At 41.3% G+C, this 19,316-nt stretch overlaps 4 protein-coding genes across 10 annotated transcripts; 3 read left to right on the plus strand and 1 right to left on the minus strand.

The window, feature by feature from the left end:
- The first annotated feature begins 1,572 nt into the window (after window positions 1–1,572).
- On the plus strand, window positions 1,573–4,957 carry LOC146701294 (uncharacterized). Its single transcript, XM_085467699.1, has 3 exons — window positions 1,573–1,646; window positions 3,085–3,188; window positions 4,167–4,957. The coding sequence occupies exons 2-3, from the start codon at window positions 3,171–3,173 to the stop codon at window positions 4,788–4,790; spliced, it is 642 nt and encodes a 213-aa protein (XP_085323825.1). The 5' UTR covers window positions 1,573–1,646; window positions 3,085–3,170; the 3' UTR covers window positions 4,791–4,957.
- Window positions 4,958–5,457: 500 nt separating this feature from the next.
- Window positions 5,458–9,397, minus strand: LOC146701295 (leucine-rich repeat-containing protein 31-like). 5 transcript variants are annotated; one of them, XM_085467673.1, is made up of 8 exons: window positions 9,324–9,397; window positions 8,199–8,382; window positions 7,834–7,929; window positions 6,968–7,070; window positions 6,721–6,825; window positions 6,478–6,642; window positions 6,206–6,361; window positions 5,458–5,932 (listed from the first exon to the last, which is right to left on the minus strand). In XM_085467673.1, exons 3-8 carry the CDS (start codon window positions 7,849–7,851, stop codon window positions 5,475–5,477), a joined length of 1,005 nt encoding a protein of 334 aa, XP_085323799.1. In that variant the 5' UTR covers window positions 7,852–7,929; window positions 8,199–8,382; window positions 9,324–9,397; the 3' UTR covers window positions 5,458–5,474. The 5 variants fall into 5 exon arrangements, with proteins under 5 accessions (XP_085323799.1, XP_085323800.1, XP_085323801.1 ...); XM_085467674.1 differs by having other exon boundaries at window positions 7,817–7,929; XM_085467675.1 differs by lacking the exon at window positions 7,834–7,929.
- A 1,780-nt stretch (window positions 9,398–11,177) lies between these two features.
- Window positions 11,178–15,742, plus strand: LOC146701296 (uncharacterized). 3 transcript variants are annotated; one of them, XM_085467604.1, is made up of 11 exons: window positions 11,178–11,357; window positions 11,566–11,896; window positions 12,118–12,270; window positions 13,260–13,336; window positions 13,545–13,875; window positions 14,099–14,338; window positions 14,496–14,619; window positions 14,736–14,841; window positions 14,941–15,179; window positions 15,275–15,430; window positions 15,528–15,742. In XM_085467604.1, exons 1-11 carry the CDS (start codon window positions 11,283–11,285, stop codon window positions 15,667–15,669), a joined length of 1,974 nt encoding a protein of 657 aa, XP_085323730.1. In that variant the 5' UTR covers window positions 11,178–11,282; the 3' UTR covers window positions 15,670–15,742. The 3 variants fall into 3 exon arrangements, with proteins under 3 accessions (XP_085323730.1, XP_085323733.1, XP_085323731.1); XM_085467607.1 differs by having other exon boundaries at window positions 11,180–11,357; window positions 13,545–13,863; XM_085467605.1 differs by lacking the exons at window positions 11,178–11,357; window positions 11,566–11,896.
- Window positions 15,743–16,973: 1,231 nt separating this feature from the next.
- On the plus strand, window positions 16,974–18,683 carry LOC146701297 (TOG array regulator of axonemal microtubules protein 2-like). Its single transcript, XM_085467709.1, has 6 exons — window positions 16,974–17,038; window positions 17,155–17,257; window positions 17,357–17,595; window positions 17,691–17,846; window positions 17,944–18,106; window positions 18,196–18,683. The coding sequence occupies exons 3-5, from the start codon at window positions 17,435–17,437 to the stop codon at window positions 18,080–18,082; spliced, it is 456 nt and encodes a 151-aa protein (XP_085323835.1). The 5' UTR covers window positions 16,974–17,038; window positions 17,155–17,257; window positions 17,357–17,434; the 3' UTR covers window positions 18,083–18,106; window positions 18,196–18,683.
- The last annotated feature ends 633 nt before the right edge of the window (window positions 18,684–19,316 follow it).

Genomic DNA, 19,316 nt, shown 5'->3' on the forward strand with positions numbered 1-19,316 from the left:
GAGTTGGGCTTTACTGTTTTTTTCTGTTTTCTCTGAGACATGTTTGAATCTGTAAACTGTCACTCTGTTTATATCTGAATTAACTAATTTCAAGAAACTGTTGCAATTACCTGGACTGCCTCAGCCCAGGTGATGTAACATTAGCAGACAGAGGGTTTGATGTTGCAGAATCTTTGGAGCTGTGCCATGCTGAACTGAAGAGCCCAGCTTTCACCAAAAGGAAGAACTAACTGGGCCCTAGATTGCCCAATCAAATCTCTTAATGCCACCTGCCCTCTCCTACATTAACTGTGGGCTCACCTTGTAGAACAGAGTTGAGTGTGGAAGAAATGGCAAAAATATGGAGCTGAAAAGCTGAGAGAGAAAAAGAAATGATAAATAAATCAATGTGTCAAATTAACTGACATGTTAGCTGGTAGAGTGCCCACTGCATTATATATATATCATCTCTTTTTTATAATAAATAATCAAAAACTTTATTTAAACTAAGATTTTAAAAAATATGTGCAGTGATTGATGTGCTCTCAGACATGTGCTTCAATCCACACACAAATACAAAACAATCTGACCACACGTACAACTGTTTCACAAACTCTATAAAGCATTCACACTCCAATGGATGCATCAGAAAGCAGCTTGGGATTACAATCTTGTCCAAGGATATTTCGCCTGCAGACTGGAGCAGCCAGGGATCAAACCAGAAAACTTTCTGATCAAAAGCTGACTTGTGCTAAATGCTGAACGGCAGCCAACCCATTTTAGCCATTTAATGAATGTGCCATTTAATCTTGGCTGCAGCCAAGATTAAATGGCACATTCATTAATTACAGAGTTACGGATTGTTACATGGAACTCAAAAGAAATAATGAACCCATCTCGTGTCCTGTGTCTTCTATAGCTGTCTGTACTTTTACTTCCAAAGTTCATCAGCAAACAGTTTGCAGGCCTCTAATTATCAGGCTGTACTCAAGCGCTTGAATTCAACCTAAAAGCTGTGCTGTCATACAGAACCAAGTACCCTCCGCGGAAACTATAGCTAATGTCACAACTGGATCTGATGAGACAGCTATGATTTCTGGACTCGAAGTAAATAATCCTGAATCAATTTATACAACATCAGTTTGTTTGTTTTGCTTTCATAACAAATAGTTTGAGCCATATACAAATACAGAAGTGACAAATGGAAACATATTTACAATCCAAAGTCAGACTAACAGTTTTCAGTAGCACAGTCTTTTATTTACAGTCTGCTTCTCCTGGTGGTAAACCTCTATCACATGTTTGGATTAAAAATTAGGCCTATATAGCTGCTGGTTCCAGCTTAAGCAATATGTTAAAAATACTAAATTCTTCATTGATTTGAGCTGTGGGGTTTGCTATACACTGGCAGAAAATTGTAGAGTAAATGGTGAAAACGAACAAACCAAATAACAAGATCCTTGAATTCCATCTTTTTTATTAACAGAAACTCCAACAAATTTGTGCCCAATTGATGATGTTTGGGACATGAAAAGTCCAGTCCAGCAGGTGGCGGTAATGCGCCTTAAAGCTTTAACCGCCAAAACATACAAGAGCAGAAGAAGAAGAAGCCGAGTTCCCGCTTTATGGCGTTTTTCTCTCCGATTATTGTCAAGACTGATTTAAAGGTAAGCACCGAGCTAATATTAATCCGAGTCTAGTTAATCTTGAGTTTAGCTCCTGAATGAGTCTTTCTGTTGCTCTCCTCGGTGTCTCTTCTCAAGTTTTTGTGAACAAGTTGGAAAAAAAAATCTGACTAAATTGACTCAAGCTGCTTTAAACTAATTTACAGAAAGATATCAGCAAAAGGTTGTGAAACACAGAGAAGAAAAGAATTTATTAGAAGAAAGCTTTTAAATGAGCTCATTGTAATCAGAGTTTCTGTTGTTTTATTAGCCTGTTATTAAGGCTACTTAGCATCTCTGTGGCACCTGCACAGCTTATGAATGCAGCTTGCTAACTAAGCTAGCTAGCGCCACCCTTCTTCCATATATGGTCACTTCCGGCTCCAAAAGACCCAACATGTTGGCGGTAAAAGTGCTATAATGAAATACATTTATGAGAAATGTAAAAATAAATGTGTTCCAGGCTAAAACACAGCTGCCTTTATCAGCGCAAAGTTGTGATGAGGCTTACTCAGATGATGGCTCAGATTTCTACACCCACTCGGATATACAGATGAAATCAAGACAAGTACATCAATACAAAAATTCACAGGATTGTTCAAAAAATAATAAATTGTATGAATATAGGAAATCTTCCTCTCAGTGACTGAGTTGTCTCATTGTGTCCTCATTTTTTATAAATCAAGGCCTGAGTAACCCAACCTTAAGTGTTCATTAAGGTTTTTGTCACATAGATAGAAAATAAACTCAGAGATTAAGCGGCTGTTATAAACAGAGTGATTAGTTTATGTAAAAAATGTAGTTTGTTGTTGTTCTGGTTTACGTGCTGAAAATGGTTTTATTTGTGTATGTTCAATGTGTTAGACTTGTACATAGTTAAATATATGATCAAATAATGTTGAATCCTGGATATGGATTTGTAAGCAATGAAATTTGAAATAAGGGGGTAGGAACAAGAAAACTTCATCCTACTCCTTTTCGAGCACACACATTCTGTAGACATAGATATTTACATGAAAACTTGATGATTTTTAAGTTTTGTTATTTTTATTTTTTTCTGTTGTTATTTCAATTATATTTGCATGTTTGAAATAAATTTTATCTATCTATCTATCTATCTATCTATCTATCTATCTATCTATCTATCTATCTATCTATCTATCTATCTATCTATCTATCTATCTATCATTTCTCACGGCACACGTATATTGTCGGGTTTTTTCTTGGCCAGGGCATATTTTAAAGAGGAATTGCTCTCCTGGTACTGGTGTGTCATACTGCTGAATTTGGTATCGGTGCTCAAACCTTTTGTGTTTGTTTCAAACAAGTTGTCCACCCAGGGAAGCTAAAATGTGTTCTGTGTGTTCTCAGATGAACATATGAGACACTTTGACTCTTCAGTGCAGTGTGGAGCTTAACAAAGTTCTGTTTTGTGTCCCAGCTGATCAGGAGGAGGAGAAGAGTCTGACGGAGCAGCAGAGGAAATTTCAGCTACTTGGACTCAGCTCAGCCACTGCAGAGAAAACAATGAGCTCAACACAGAAGGTGACAGATACTAGTGTTAAGAAATACTCCATTAAAAGCTGAAGTACTGATACAGTATGTATATTTTATGCTAAACTAAGTGAACCTTGTGCAATATTAATGTAATGTAGAAATAATGTATACAATGTATACAATGCCTACATCTTAGACGGTGACGTTGCCTCTAAACATCAAAATGAGCAGGAAGATGTTAAAGTGGGATTCAGCAGGATTCAACCCTAACATCAGCTGTAGTGGCTCAGTGTGGGGAAAAGGGTCACAGCTCACAATCATTTCTATTGAGAGCTCCAGTAGATTTTTTTTAATGTACAGGCTGTGATCAGCTGACCTGCTGCTCTCTGTGAATTCAACCAGATGTCAGCAGATGTTTCACGAGTTGTCCTGGCTGATTTCCTTTCTCTACACTGACAGTACACTGTCTTTATATTAGACACTAAACTGTTGGTATGTGGGTGGAGCTCAGTGAATGAATGTCAGCATCATGAGCTTAAGTTTAAGTTAATCTCTGCTACACTTGATGTAATCTAACTCTGACATGAGCACCACAGTCACTGTGCACCAGTCACACACTGTTCTTTACTTAAATCCATCACATTACAGTAAACTTGCCTGCTTATCCTGCACTAACCTGCAGAGGATTTTACTGCAGTCTTTACATCACATTGTGAGACAAACTGCACACAAACAGTTTGTGTGTTTACTGATGTTTGTTGGGCTGATAGAATCGCTGCATTTGAAATTACCTGCCACATAAAAAATATTACTCCATTTATTCTCGCTCGTCTTCTGTATTGCTAACTAGATGTTGAAATACCGCGACCGCAACTTATCAGCACCTGCAGTCGTTCAGGTTCTGGTGGTGTTTGGTGCCACACTCCACCTTCAGGTTTAAAACTAGTGTTAATGGAGGGAGTTTGAAGCTTCAGTTTGTTTAATGACTGCATTTCACTCACTGACTCTGTATCTCTGTCACTGCAGGACCAACGTGGACCGAGAAGTCAGCGCTCTCAGGAGGCCGACAAACCTCACAGAAGCAAGAGAGAGAAAAAATACACCTGTGACGAGTGTGGGAAGGATTTTACCTGGAAGTTTAAACTAAAACAACATCAGCTCATCCACACTGGAGAGAGACCGTTCAGCTGTGACTTGTGTGGAAAGTCGTTTTCCTGGAAGAATTCCCTGAAAAGACACCAAGTCGTCCACAGTGGAGTTAAAGCTTACAGCTGTGATCAGTGTGGCAGAGCTTTTACTCGAAGTAGCCACTTGCAGAGACATCTAGTTACCCACTCTGGAGTTAAGGCATACAGCTGTGACATCTGTGGAAAAACCTTCAGCCAGCTATGGAGCCGAAATATACACCTACGCATTCACTCCGGAGAAGATGTGTACTGGTGTGATCAGTGTGGTAAATACTTTACAACAGACGCACAGTTACAACACCACATGTTTACCCACACTGAGGAGAGACCTTATCAATGTGACCTGTGTGAGAAGACTTTTAAAACTCCACAGTACCTGAGAAAACACCAACAGATCCACACCAGAAAGAGACTCTACAAGTGCAGTTACTGTGAGGTTTGTATTTTTATTTTATTCTTGTAAGTTCAGTCTGACTGTTTGGAACAAGTCTGCTCATTAAATTGTGTTAGCATGTTAGCACTTCTACTGCACCGAAGAGTAGCTCTGAGCCATTATTCAGGTTTTCATTTCATTTAAGTGTAAGTCAGATGTTACTGTAATATTAAATAAGTATTGCTGTAGTATTATGGTGGTAGTATTGTAAATGGTAAATGGCCTGTATTTATATAGCGCTTTTCTAGTCCCTCTGGGATTTCCTCGTAGCTCTTTGATGCAAAGAACATCCATCAAACGCTCCAGCTTGTGCTCAACATCATCGTGAACGGTGAAGGTACTCTGACGAGAAAATACTCAGTCGACCTTTTGGTTTATTTGTTAAAGAACCCCAAAATAGCTGATTACCTAACAAGGTATGCAGATAATTCACAGCTCTTTTCCTGAATAGCTGCTTTAAAACTCTGCTGAAAGCCTTTGTCCATTTCCAGGTATCCCCACTTCTCGGCATGTGTGTCTCAAGTGTTAGGACTGCTGCATTGGAAAGACCCAGACCCTGCAGCCAAGGTGAGAGACGACAAATATGATAACCCACACCAGCTGTGCTTAACTCTGTAAGTTCCCAGTATTCCCTGAAACCATCACGTGTGACACAGTTTACATCAGACGTGATGCAGCTGACGTCAACACTGACCTTCTTGTGGTAACAGAGACTTAAAAAAATAATAATAAAGCAACAAAGTGGGTCGCTCTTTGACAGTAAATTCCAGTGCGGTCCGCTCCAATCTCCTCAGGCTGACTCTCTTCTAGGCTCTCCTGACTGTTCCCTTTACATGCTGATGATGTGTCTTGTAAATCTGGATCCCTTTCCAGCAGGACGCTCCTCTTTTTCAGACAGTACCTGAGCTGCTCTCTCTCCTGACAGTCAGCTGTCCACCTCTGCATGGCCAGTCGAGCCAGCGCCGAAATTTGAGGCAGAGCTCGGAGCAGAGCGGGCAGCCAGGCTGAGCACGGAGCAGAGGTTGAAGGTCGCAAACTGACATCCACGTCTTCCAGAGAGCCCAGACCTCCTGCTGCAAACAGACTGCACCAACCGTTGTCTCCCACCAAGCTGTTGTAGGACAGATCCAGTGCACGGAGTGAGGAGAGACAGCCCCGTCTGCACACGGCAGCTGCACAGAGGAAGAGGACCCATTGATAACTGATCACTTTATGCCTGTTCACTTTACTGTTTTGTTCACAATGTTTCTGATGGAGACAAAAATAACACCGAATAGTTTCATTGTTTTGTTTTATACGACAGCTACAGATGCTGGCAGCATGAAATAAATGAAAGAAATATCAATTTCCTTCAGGCTTTACTTGTCTTAATATACATTTATGCAGCCTAATGATCCACTACAGACCAAAAAAGAAAAAGTATAATGTCATTGTGTGTTAGTTACCCAGATGTTGCATGTCATCAGTGGTGAGCTCGCAGCTGCAAAGACGGAGCTCGCTGACGACTGATGGCTGCAGAGCATCCAGCAGGAGCGCCAAGTGACCGCCAACCACTTTACACCAGGAAATATCCACCGTGCGCAGATAGGACACCGCCAGGGCTGATGCATAAACACAAAGTTTTCACCATTTCAGGCTAGAGGGTGGAAGAGGTATTCAGGGAGAATGACTTGAAGGAAAACTTCTATAAATAAACAAGTGTGTGTGTGTGTGTTACCCAGAGCAGTGAAGGACTCGTTGCTCATGTAGCAGCTGTTGAATGGCAGCCTCCTCATTTGTGTCGCAGGGAGGGCGGAGACCAGCAGGTGGACCACACCTCCCACTTCCTTATTGGATGACACATCAAGCTCGGTCAGTGCAGTGAGAGAGGGCAGCACCTGGACTGAAAAACAACGAGTCACATGACTGCTGCAGCGAGCATGCGATTAGTGTCCGGCGTGTGAGATTGGTAGCAACTGACTCAGAGCCTCTAGATCATCTCGCGTGAGGCAACACAGGTGGAGGTCGAGTCTCTCCAGGTGTGTGACGTGAGCCAGGTGAAAGGTGAGGCGGCTCAGTCCACCAGCTAGAAGCAGCTTTACAGTATATTAATCAGAACAATGCTGCTCTCTAATGTATCTTGGTAAAGCGCAGAAAAATCTAATGTTTTATATGATACAGTGTGATTTCAGTAACATATCATAATGGAGGCTTCAGCAAGTACTTACGAAGGAAATCTTTCCTCTGCTCTTCAGTTAGTTCATCAAATACCTCCCAAAACATCTGTATGGTGGGGTGGCGGTCATGATATCTCCAACCATAACTTGTGTTCTGAAAACAGTGAAAATGACTGTTATAATCATAGAGTTTGTAAGGTCAGGCATACACTATGTTGCCAAAAGTATTCCCTAACACATCCAAATCATTCAATTAATGTGTTCCAATCACTTCCATGGACACGGGTGTATTAAATCAAGCACCTAGGCATGCAGACTACTTCTACAAACATGTGTGAAAGGACGAGTCGCTCTCAGGAACTGAATGAATTCCAGCATGGTAATGTGATAGGATGCACCAGTGCAACAAGTCCAGTCATGAAATTTCCTCGCTATTAAATATTCCATAGTCAGCTGTTAGTGATATTATAACAAAGTGGAAGTAATTGGAAATGACAGCTAGTCAGCTGATGCTAAGGCTCATAGTGCACTTAAGTCACCAATATCTGCAGTCTGCTGTTGTTACAGATGTCCAAACTTCATTGGTTTCCATGGCTGAGCAGCTGCATCCCAGCCTTACACTGACAAACACAATGCAAAGCGTCAGATGGAGTGATTTAAGCATCTCAACACTGGACTCTAAAGCAGTGGAGATGTGTTTACTGGAGTGACGAATCACACTTCTCTGACTGGCAATCCGATGGATGTGTCAGGGTTTGGTGGTTGCCAGAAGTACTTGTCTGACTGCACTGTGCCAAGTGTAAAGTGTGGGCATGTGTGCACATGGCTGGGCACCAGTGCACAATACAAGGTCCATAAAGACATGGATGAGTGAGTTTGGTGTAGAAGAACTGGACTAGCCTGCACAGAGTCCTGACCTCAACCTGATAGAACATCTTTGGGATGAATTAGAGCAGCAACTGTGAGCCAGGCCTTCTCCTCCAACGTCAGTGTCTGACACCACAAATGCACCTCTGGAAGAATAGTCAAAAAATTCCCATAAACACACCTAAACCTTGTGGAAAGCTTTTCCAGAAGAGTGGAAGCAGTTATAGCTGCGAAGGGTGGGCTGACTATTATATTATACTATCATACAAAAGTCTGGATTAAGACTGAGATGTGACACAAGTTCATATTTGTGTTAAAGCAGCCGACTGAATGCTTTTGACAGTATGCAGTACACAGTTATTGTGCTACAGGACAGCTGTGAAACTACAGCCTGTGTCTGTTTGGCTGACTCTACCTGTTTGAACTTTTCCCAGTCATGCACGTCCTGGCCGACCAGCACTCCCTGCAGCTCCTCTGGTCGAAACAGCCTCACCAAATCCTGCTCACACACCAGGAAGAAGCCTCGCTTGAACTCCTGGAACAGATTCTCCACTGATGTGTTGAAGGCATGATTCACATAGGCCTCCACAAACTCCTTCCTGTTTAGGAGGGAAAATGTTAAATTAGCAAACATTTCACAGAGACAAAGGTGCTGCAGATGAACCTCACAAACACTTCATGTTTTATATTTACCTCATATTAAGACCTACTAAGGACCTGATTGTTTTTAATTATGTCCTGATACATAAAACCTGAGAGCTCACATAACTGCATATGCTCAGAATAGACAGCACACATGGATACAAATTACTGCCTTGCAGCAGCAATCTTCAGACCATCACTATGAGCTCCATACAAGGTTACACTGTTCCTGTTATTAACAGCAGGGGGCACTATCAGCCACAGACTGGGAGCCAGATATGCTCTGCTGGTGCCTCATTGTTACAAAGGAAAGACTCTATAGTGAGAAACAGCTGAGGGGGAAACACTGATCTGGAAACGTCTGAGTGTTACAGAGGATATACATAGCACTGTGGTTCAGTGTCACACAATCACAAACAAATACAGCAAAGTACTAAAAAGGGTGTTGCCTCCAAAGATTGCTTTTACTGGTTTGGAGCTTAGGAGGCTTAATAACAACAGGCATGAATGAAGACAGATCAGAACAGCTGTTTGATCACAGCATCCAGTACCAACACAATCATCCACACTCAAGAGCCTGTTGGCTTCAGAGTCAGCAGCTGAATGTCTAAAATATCAAATGTCATTTTTGGTCCATCAGCTACAGCATGAACTGCTTAAAGTGAGAAGCAGCCTGAAGCCCGACAGATTCATCTTTCCAGACTGAAAATATCTCAGAGTGAACAGAGTGGTGCGTTTTCAGGGTGATCTCACAAAGTCAAATCCCTTTAATGATGTTCTGTCCTGTCTTCCTCTATCAAAAGCACACAAACACTATAAAACATTGTTTCGGTGCTTTGGGGTTTTGTTTTCTACACAGAGGTATAGCACGACTAGACCCTAAAGGCAGGCTGCTCACCTACAACCAGCTCACGAACATCTTTCCAATGGAGCTCGCTGCCTTTGTTCAACTTGGAGGCTGCAACTGGCACACACACACACACACACGCACACGCGCACACACGCACGCACGCACACGCACGCACACACGCACGCACACACACACTCAACGTTAACAAGTGGGAATTTTTCTGGATTTAAGAGAAGATGAATAAAAGTGAGCAGTATTTACTACATGCTTTGGGTGACTAAATGGAGGATGGATAGGTGACATGAAAACACTACTGACCCTTTATACTGAGCCAATAGCTCACACACTTCTATTAAATCTGTCTAAAGAGCCAGTAATCACAGAGGATAGATACTGGAAGAAAACTGAAATGTTAGGAGGAACTAAATCACACATTACAACACCAGTGGCAGCACCCTGCTGTCTCACACATCGGGATCACGGTCCTGTTGAAGCGGGATAATTGCTAAAGCTCACAGTTGCATTCCTCTATACTCAATATGATGGAAAAAAACTATTTTAACAAACAATTAAAAAATGAACAAGTAAAAGATCTACTATAGCCAAAAGAAGACCATTTACAGACTATAGCCCTGTGAACAAGTATTTGCCTCCTTTCTCATTTCCTATCTTATTCCATATTTGTCACACTTACACCTTTCACATCAATACATTTATAACATTAGACAACAATGTCTAATATTCAACGGCAGTTTTCAAGGGCAAAACGCTATCCAAACATACTTGGTCCTATATGAAAAAGTAATCACACAGAAAACCTGATACCTTGTGTGTCACCTCTGACACCAACAGCTGCAGCAAGCGTTTGGTGCTAGAGGTCACATTTGGACTCTGGACCTCTGTGGAGTGTGCACATGATCTCATTACTGTCTAAAAATCCAAGGAGTGCTGAATCATTGAAAAATACACAGTAACAGGTGTGTAGCATCGCTAACTAGGTAGCAACAAGCCTCTAATTGGATAATCCAAATTGTCACTAGGTGTGAATGTGCAAATGAATGTGAGTGCGAATGGTTGTCTGTCCCTATGTGTTAGCCCTGCGATAGACTGGCGACCTGTCCAGGGTGTACCCTGCCTCTTGCCCTATGACAGCTGGGATAGGCTCCAGTAACCCCCGCGACCCTGAAAAGGATAAGCGGAAGCGAATGGATGGATGGAATTTTTCTTCCTTTATGCTTACAGCCACGCTCTTGACACAATCAGGACAAAATGCCATGGCGACTGTCCCTTGGTGACCTTCTTGGTTACCTCATTGCAGATGTTTTTCTATATTGCATAACTACTTTGGAATGATGCATCAAAAATAAATAAATAAATGAATACATGCCAAAAAAAGAAACATTTGTTTTAATGTGGGGTTTGAAAAAGCACAGTCTGAGCCTCCAGTCACGCAAACCTGTCCTGGCTTGTAGAGTGAAGCCAGACTAGATGCTAATGGAGCTCTCTAATACTTGAATTTTAGTCAAGCTTGCAGCTTTCTTCACTATGTTGTATAATGCAATGAATAACATGAACATTTTTAGTAAGGTTTGTTTGCTTGTTAACATTTTTCCCTTTAATGTTTTCATTAATAAAATCCAACCTTGAAGCATAACAAACCAACCTTCTACTTTCTTAAGTTCAAGCAAGTCTACAGTTTAAATAAAGGTCTAAAGTCACAAATATTATTCTGACAATAGAAATCCTAGAATAGTGGTAACACTCTGAATACACATGCCAATATAAATTTATCTCGCTGTCATGTGTTATTTTGCCGGGTTGTTTCCTCCCGTTGCCATGTAAACACAAAATAGTGTATATATATGAATATTTTCAAAAAATGCTCTGTGAGTTCCACATCATAACAGTTATTTACTGAGCAGCTCAGTTAGAACTTGCCACTCACACACTGAGCAGCACTCACTAACTTTCTATTTCTAAACAATTTGTTCACTTTTTATCTCAGGCATGTCTGAAAAGACATCAGATAACTTTTTCCATCGCTTTGAAGATTTGATTCAGAGAAAGCGCACAGGTGGAGATGTAAGTAACTAAACATACTCATTCTTGACTTCTCTGCTGATCAAATGTAAATGTTTCTGAGAGATGTGTTATATTTTGCTGCTTTGCACAGTGTAATTTTTGTGTAAGTCACTGTAGACAGAGCAACTGTCAGCGCTTCACCACAGAGTCCAGGATCCTGGACTTTCACAAAGCTCAGAGCAGTAAGACAAATGTGTTCTTTCAACAGGCAGACACATTGCATATCGCACAGAGACCCAGAGATTATGCTGTGCATCTCCCACCTTTACCTGAGCAATGCGCAGGCTCTCCACAGAGAGTCCAGAGAAGCTGGAACTGTTTGGATGACCCCTTTTGGAATCAGGAGGACCCTGAAAGAAGTCTGAGTAGCCTCAGCTCTGCAGACACACACACACCAAGTGATCTGAGGGCCATTCCTTTCATTGTTAGTCCTGTTGAGATGACACCGCTCACTCCAGTTCCTCCACCTCCTCGAGCAGCTTGTCCATCGCAATTGCCTGTTTTCTCTGCTAAACATTCAGGAGCAGGTCGGTTCAAAGGTGATGCTTTTCTTTAGTGGTTACACCTGCTGTTAATCAGTTAGTTTAGATTTTAAAATTTGACACTGTAGATTATCTATTTTAATGCTAAATTACACATTCTTGCTGTCCATTCATTTTATATGCTTTTTTGAAGAAAAAAAAATCAGGAAGAAAAATGTTTATTGTTGTTTTTGTAAGATGTCAATTTGTAGTTATTTAGTTATTTTTTGTCTAAACAGACACGAAGTTCATTCGTGGAATAAGAGTCTTGACAGCAAAAGACAAATTTGGGCCTATTTTGACTCCAAAACCTCCAACAGTTCCCATACCGCAAAAACGAGGACCTCGGCCTGGGACGCTGCTGCCCCGTGCAAAAGTCGTCCCTATAGACAGTAAGTGGTTTTCCTCAGTAACTGTAGAAGATGCTGAATAATCAAACTTTAAATTAAGAGATTTTTTAAAAAGATTTTAATGAACAATTAATCACTGCATCATGCTTCGAATTAGAAGAAATGACAGTTTCTTTTTACTAACCTCGTTGATTATCAGACAAGAAAGCAGACAGTCAGTGCAGTCAGAATAATCCAAGAGAGAGCAGGGTCAAACTCCCGCCTGTAGCTACACCTGTAGAGAGCCTGTCCCACAGCTTTAGTCTGCTGTCTTCATTAGAACTTTAAAATGAATACTAGATCTACTTCTACTGAATGGAGAAAAGGTTCCTGAGAAGAGATTTAATTTTCAGTATCTAAGAAATTTGAGGCGTTTCTGAAGGTACTGTACCATGTTAGAGCATCTTAACATAGAGTCCTTGAATACTAGGCAGTTGTAGAGGATGAGTTACTCTACTTTAAATGACTCCCACCCCTTATTGGAGGATTTCAGCTTCTTCCTGTGGGACAGAGGTTTGCAGACCCTAAATGCAGGCGAAGCTTGAAGAAACAGCTTTGTCCAAGCTGCTATTTTGTTGTCGTTGTAACAAATGACACATGTTTTTTTTCTATATTTTTTAAAAACTGTATTTATTTATTTACTGTACTTATTTCTCTATTTATGACAGTGCTTTTATCTCCTTTTTGCTGTTTTATATGAATTTATCAGTATAGTGTTGTCTAGTTTTAGAAGCTGTGATTAGGACGTCTATTTAAATTTGTTGATTAAAGATCATAATTAGAGATCATAACCTGCCTTTGATTTAGACATGTCTGATATTTTTGTAAACACAAAATAGTGTATATATATGAATATTTTTCAAAAAATGCTCTGTGAGTTCCACATCATAACAGTTATTTACTGAGCAGCTCAGTTAGAACTTGCCACTCACACACTGAGCAGCACTCACTAACTTTCTATTTCTAAACAATTTGTTCACTTTTTATCTCAGGCATGTCTGAAAAGACATCAGATAACTTTTTCCATCGCTTTGAAGATGTGATTCAGAGAAAGCGCACAGGTGGAGATGTAAGTAACTAAACATACTCATTCTTGACTTCTCTGCTGATCAAATGTAAATGTTTCTGAGAGATGTGTTATATTTTGCTGCTTTGCACAGTGTAATTTTTGTGTAAGTCACTGTAGACAGAGCAACTGTCAGCGCTTCACCACAGAGTCCAGGATCCTGGACTTTCACAAAGCTCAGAGCAGTAAGACAAATGTGTTCTTTCAACAGGCAGACACATTGCATATCGCACAGAGACCCAGAGATTATGCTGTGCAACTCCCACCTTTACCTGAGCAATGCGCAGGCTCTCCAGAGATAGTCCAGGGAAGCTGGAACTGTTTGGATGACCCCTTTTGGAATCAGGAGGACCCTGAAAGAAGTCTGAGTAGCCTCAGCTCTGCAGACACACACACACCAAGTGATCTGAGGGCCATTCCTTTCATTGTTAGTCCTGTTGAGATGACACCGCTCACTCCAGTTCCTCCACCTCCTCGAGCAGCTTGTCCATCGCAATTGCCTGTTTTCTCTGCTAAACATTCAGGAGCAGGTCGGTTCAAAGGTGATGCTTTTCTTTAGTGGTTACACCTGCTGTTAATCAGTTAGTTTAGATTTTAAAATTTGACACTGTAGATTATCTATTTTAATGCTAAATTACACATTCTTGCTGTCCATTCATTTTATATGCTTTTTTGAAGAAAAAAAAAATCAGGAAGAAAAATGTTTATTGTTGTTTTTGTAAGATGTCAATTTGTAGTTATTTAGTTATTTTTTTGTCTAAACAGACACGAAGGTCATTCGTGGAATAAGAGTCTTGACAGCAAAAGACAAATTTGGGCCTATTTTGGAAAAACTGCAGCATTTCCAGGATGGGATTGTAACCTCACCTGGACACACAGTACCAACCAAAACATTTACTGCAGTAAAGCCTTTGACTCCAAAACCTCCAACAGTTCCCATACCGCAAAAACGAGGACCTCGGCCTGGGACGCTGCTGCGCCGTGCAAAAGTCGTCCCTATAGACGGTAAGTGGTTTTCCTCAGTAACTGTAGAAGATGCTGAATAATCAAACTTTAAATTAAGAGATTTTTTAAAAAGATTTTAATGAACAATTAATCACTGCATCATGCTTCGAATTAGAAGAAATGAAAGTTTCTTTTTACTAACCTCGTTGATTATCAGACAAGAAAGCAGACAGTCAGTGCAGTCAGAATAATCCAAGAGAGAGCAGGGTCAAACTCCCGCCTGTAGCTACACCTGTAGAGAGCCTGTCCCACAGCTTTAGTCTGCTGTCTTCAGACGACTGGTAAGAAACGTAGTAAGGAGACATTAAATACTGCACAGAAACAGTGCTGCATAATGTGGCTGTGTTATTTGTGGTGTTCCTGAAGTCGTGTTCAATGTTGTGTTGTGTAAATAAAGGATTAAGAAAAGACACGGCTTGCAAACTATTCAGTCTCTGGCAAAGCACCACTCGGACATCCTGAAGACTAAACTACATGAAGTGTGTCTGGTCCTCATTGAGGAGGTATTGCACACTTTATGTTTCTTATATGCGTTTCATGCAGCTAGTTTCCCTTCAAGTGCATACTACAGCCTCAACTGATGATTTTCACTCACATTTTAGGTGAAAAACCAACGCTCAGCAATAGCCTTTGAGGCCATACATGCCATCAATGAGCTCTACATTCAGCTCCAGAGAACAATGGACCCAGAAGTTGAAACAACAGGCCGAGCTCTATTGCTGAAGCTTGCAATGACCAACAACAACTTTCTACATCAGGAGGTCAATCTGGCGCTTGATGCCATGGTGGAAAATTGCAGCCATGGACGGATTCTGAGCGCTCTGTTTAACACAGGACTGACGTAAGAGGAGAGAAGAAGCTGTAGTGATTTTATTAGAAGACATGAAAGAGAGATCATGTTCACTGAGTTGTGTGTCTAATATTGTCCTTGCTCAGCCATCGCTGTGTTGCAGTGAGGAATAGCACGGCTCAACACCTGCACCAGCTGGCTGACAAACTTGGAGCAGCCGTCACCCTGAAAACAGGAACCTTCACTGAAAGATTTCTAATTGCTGCCTCTAGAATGGCAGGGGATGCTGCACCTGAAGCCAGGTGGGTACTTTTAAATGGGTTTGAAGTGCATCAATGTTTTATTTTCTGTGAGTTTACACAATTAATGAAAATTAATGACAACTGTAATCTTCCACAGGTACCATGGGCGAACAATCATTGAGAAACTGACCCTTCACAAGGACTTTATGAATTTGTGGGTGAAGATTGTCCCTGAAAAAGACAGGCGTCCTGTGGAGAAGAGCCTGAAAAAGACAGGCGTCCTGTGGAGAAGAGCCTGAAAAAGACAGGCGTCCTGCGAAGAAGAAAGAGCTTAGGGAGTTCCTGTGTGTCCAGTTGACGGACAAGGGGACGCACAGGTGGAGATGTAAGTAACTAAACATACTCATTCTTGACTTCTCTGCTGATCAAATGTAAATGTTTCTGAGAGATGTGTTATATTTTGCTGCTTTGCACAGTGTAATTTTTGTGTAAGTCACTGTAGACAGAGCAACTGTCAGCGCTTCACCACAGAGTCCAGGATCCTGGACTTTCACAAAGCTCAGAGCAGTAAGACAAATGTGTTCTTTCAACAGGCAGACACATTGCATATCGCACAGAGACCCAGAGATTATGCTGTGCAACTCCCACATTTACCTGAGCAATGCGCAGGCTCTCCAGAGATAGTCCAGGGAAGCTGGAACTGTTTGGATGACCCCTTTTGGAATCAGGAGGACCCTGAAAGAAGTCTGAGTAGCCTCAGCTCTGCAGACACACACACACCAAGTGATCTGAGGGCCATTCCTTTCATTGTTAGTCCTGTTGAGATGACACCGCTCACTCCAGTTCCTCCACCTCCTCGAGCAGCTTGTCCATCGCAATTGCCTGTTTTCTCTGCTAAACATTCAGGAGCAGGTCGGTTCAAAGGTGATGCTTTTCTTTAGTGGTTACACCTGCTGTTAATCAGTTCGTTTAGATTTTAAAATTTGACACTGTAGATTATCTATTTTAATGCTAAATTACACATTCTTGCTGTCCATTCATTTTATATGCTTTTTTGAAGAAAAAAAAAATCAGGAAGAAAAATGTTTATTGTTGTTTTTGTAAGATGTCAATTTGTAGTTATTTAGTTATTTTTTTGTCTAAACAGACACGAAGGTCATTCGTGGAATAAGAGTCTTGACAGCAAAAGACAAATTTGGGCCTATTTTGGAAAAACTGCAGCATTTCCAGGATGGGATTGTAACCTCACCTGGACACACAGTACCAACCAAAACATTTACTGCAGTAAAGCCTTTGACTCCAAAACCTCCAACAGTTCCCATACCGCAAAAACGAGGACCTCGGCCTGGGACGCTGCTGCGCCGTGCAAAAGTCGTCCCTATAGACGGTAAGTGGTTTTCCTCAGTAACTGTAGAAGATGCTGAATAATCAAACTTTAAATTAAGAGATTTTTTAAAAAGATTTTAATGAACAATTAATCACTGCATCATGCTTCGAATTAGAAGAAATGACAGTTTCTTTTTACTAACCTCGTTGATTATCAGACAAGAAAGCAGACAGTCAGTGCAGTCAGAATAATCCAAGAGAGAGCAGGGTCAAACTCCCGCCTGTAGCTACACCTGTAGAGAGCCTGTCCCACAGCTTTAGTCTGCTGTCTTCAGACGACTGGTAAGAAACGTAGTAAGGAGACATTAAATACTGCACAGAAACAGTGCTGCATAATGTGGCTGTGTTATTTGTGGTGTTCCTGAAGTCGTGTTCAATGTTGTGTTGTGTAAATACAGGATTAAGAAAAGACAGTAGAAAACTATTCAGTCTCTGGCAAAGCACCACTCGGACATCCTGAAGACTAAACTACATGAAGTGTGTCTGGTCCTCATTGAGGAGGTATTGCACACTTTATGTTTCTTATATGCGTTTCATGCAGCTAGTTTCCCTTCAAGTGCATACTACAGCCTCAACTGATGATTTTCACTCACATTTTAGGTGAAAAACCAACGCTCAGCAATAGCCTTTGAGGCCATACATGCCATCAATGAGCTCTACATTCAGCTCCAGAGAACAATGGACCCAGAAGTTGAAACAACAGGCCGAGCTCTATTGCTGAAGCTTGCAATGACCAACAACAACTTTCTTCATCAGGAGGTCAATCTGGCGCTTGATGCCATGGTGGAAAATTGCAGCCATGGACGGATTCTGAGCGCTCTGTTTAACACAGGACTGACGTAAGAGGAGAGAAGAAGCTGTAGTGATTTTATTAGAAGACATGAAAGAGAGATCATGTTCACTGAGTTGTGTGTCTAATATTGTCCTTGCTCAGCCATCGCTGTGTTGCAGTGAGGAATAGCACGGCTCAACACCTGCACCAGCTGGCTGACAAACTTGGAGCAGCCGTCACCCTGAAAACAGGAACCTTCACTGAAAGATTTCTAATTGCTGCCTCTAGAATGGCAGGGGATGCTGCACCTGAAGCCAGGTGGGTACTTTTAAATGGGTTTGAAGTGCATCAATGTTTTATTTTCTGTGAGTTTACACAATTAATGAAAATTAATGACAACTGTAATCTTCCACAGGTACCATGGGCGAACAATCATTGAGAAACTGACCCTTCACAAGGACTTTATGAATTTGTGGGTGAAGATTGTCCCTGAAAAAGACAGGCGTCCTGTGGAGAAGAGCCTGAAAAAGACAGGCGTCCTGTGGAGCGCCTGAAATTCAAAAGACATCTGTCCAAAAGTAAGAAAACGTCACACTTCAAGACTGACTGATGGCTTGGACCACTGGAACTATCATCTTCATGTTTTTTCTCTTTCCTTTCTTTCCAGACTGCCGGGATTTCTTGGACGCGTGTTTAACCAAAGTCCCGGAGACGCGGCCGACGCTGGAGGAGCTACAGCATCACACTTGGCTGAGATAAGCCTATCACACACACACACAAACACACACAATTCAGACGTTATCATTTATGTGTGATGTATGAATTACCTTTCTTTTTTTCAGGAAATAATTTTTTTTAATTGGCCCACTTTAAATTTCAGTGTTTTGGAATTCCTGTAACCCCCCCCAGCCATCCCAGGAAAGGGGATCTCTCTTTGAATGGGCTTTCCCGAGGTTTCTTCCCGTCAGTCTGGCCCCCCCAGGGGAGTTTTTCCTCGTCTTCATAGAGAGCTTGGGCTGGCTCAGGAGCTCCATCAAAACTGTCTTTATTTAATTACTCTAATGTAATCATATACTTTAAAGTAATCAAATAAAAGACAGTAAAAATCTGAAGACTTGAAGTAAACTTCCATTAAAATAAAACTTGTTTAATTCATCTTTGCTGAGGATACTGTGTTATTACTATTTCAAGGATTATGTCAGAACACCGGATACTGGTACCCATCCCTACCCATCACTAGGGAACAGAACAAACCAGACATCAATTACAACAAAAATGACACTGACCCAGCCAGCATGACTCGTCTGCCTTAAGAAATGTTTAGCAATATTACAAATTGGGTGATATGCCTTAAAGTAGCTTCTCATGTGTTCAGCATTGACCTGTATGCATTTTCCCCTTCTCAACCTCATACCAGTGATACTGAGTGGGGTGAGGGAGGAGTAGCTGTCTCTCATTTTTATAGATCCCATACTGGCCCATCAGGCCATTGATGGCAGAACTAGCTTTTCTGTTCCACTACTGGCCATGACCATTGCCTTTGAACATTGACTTGGCGTGATTTTTTTCTTCCACATCCCAAATGGTCAGCACTCTGGGCGTGGCACACGAGTGGCTGATTTAAAATGAAGCAGGTCTCTCTCTGAGAGTCATTGTGAACATTCAGAATGCTAGATCACTTTCTACATGCTCATTTTATGAAGTATTTGAGAGATTCCTTATCTATACTCTGTTTAGGGATGGGTATCGTTTAGGTTTTATCCGATACCGGTACTTTTGAAACTGTGC

This window comes from Copadichromis virginalis, linkage group LG9 (genome assembly GCF_057382275.1).
Source record: "Copadichromis virginalis isolate Kocher_CV1m ecotype Utaka linkage group LG9, C_Virginalis_male_GT1.1, whole genome shotgun sequence".
NCBI classification, from domain to species: domain Eukaryota; kingdom Metazoa; phylum Chordata; class Actinopteri; order Cichliformes; family Cichlidae; genus Copadichromis; species Copadichromis virginalis.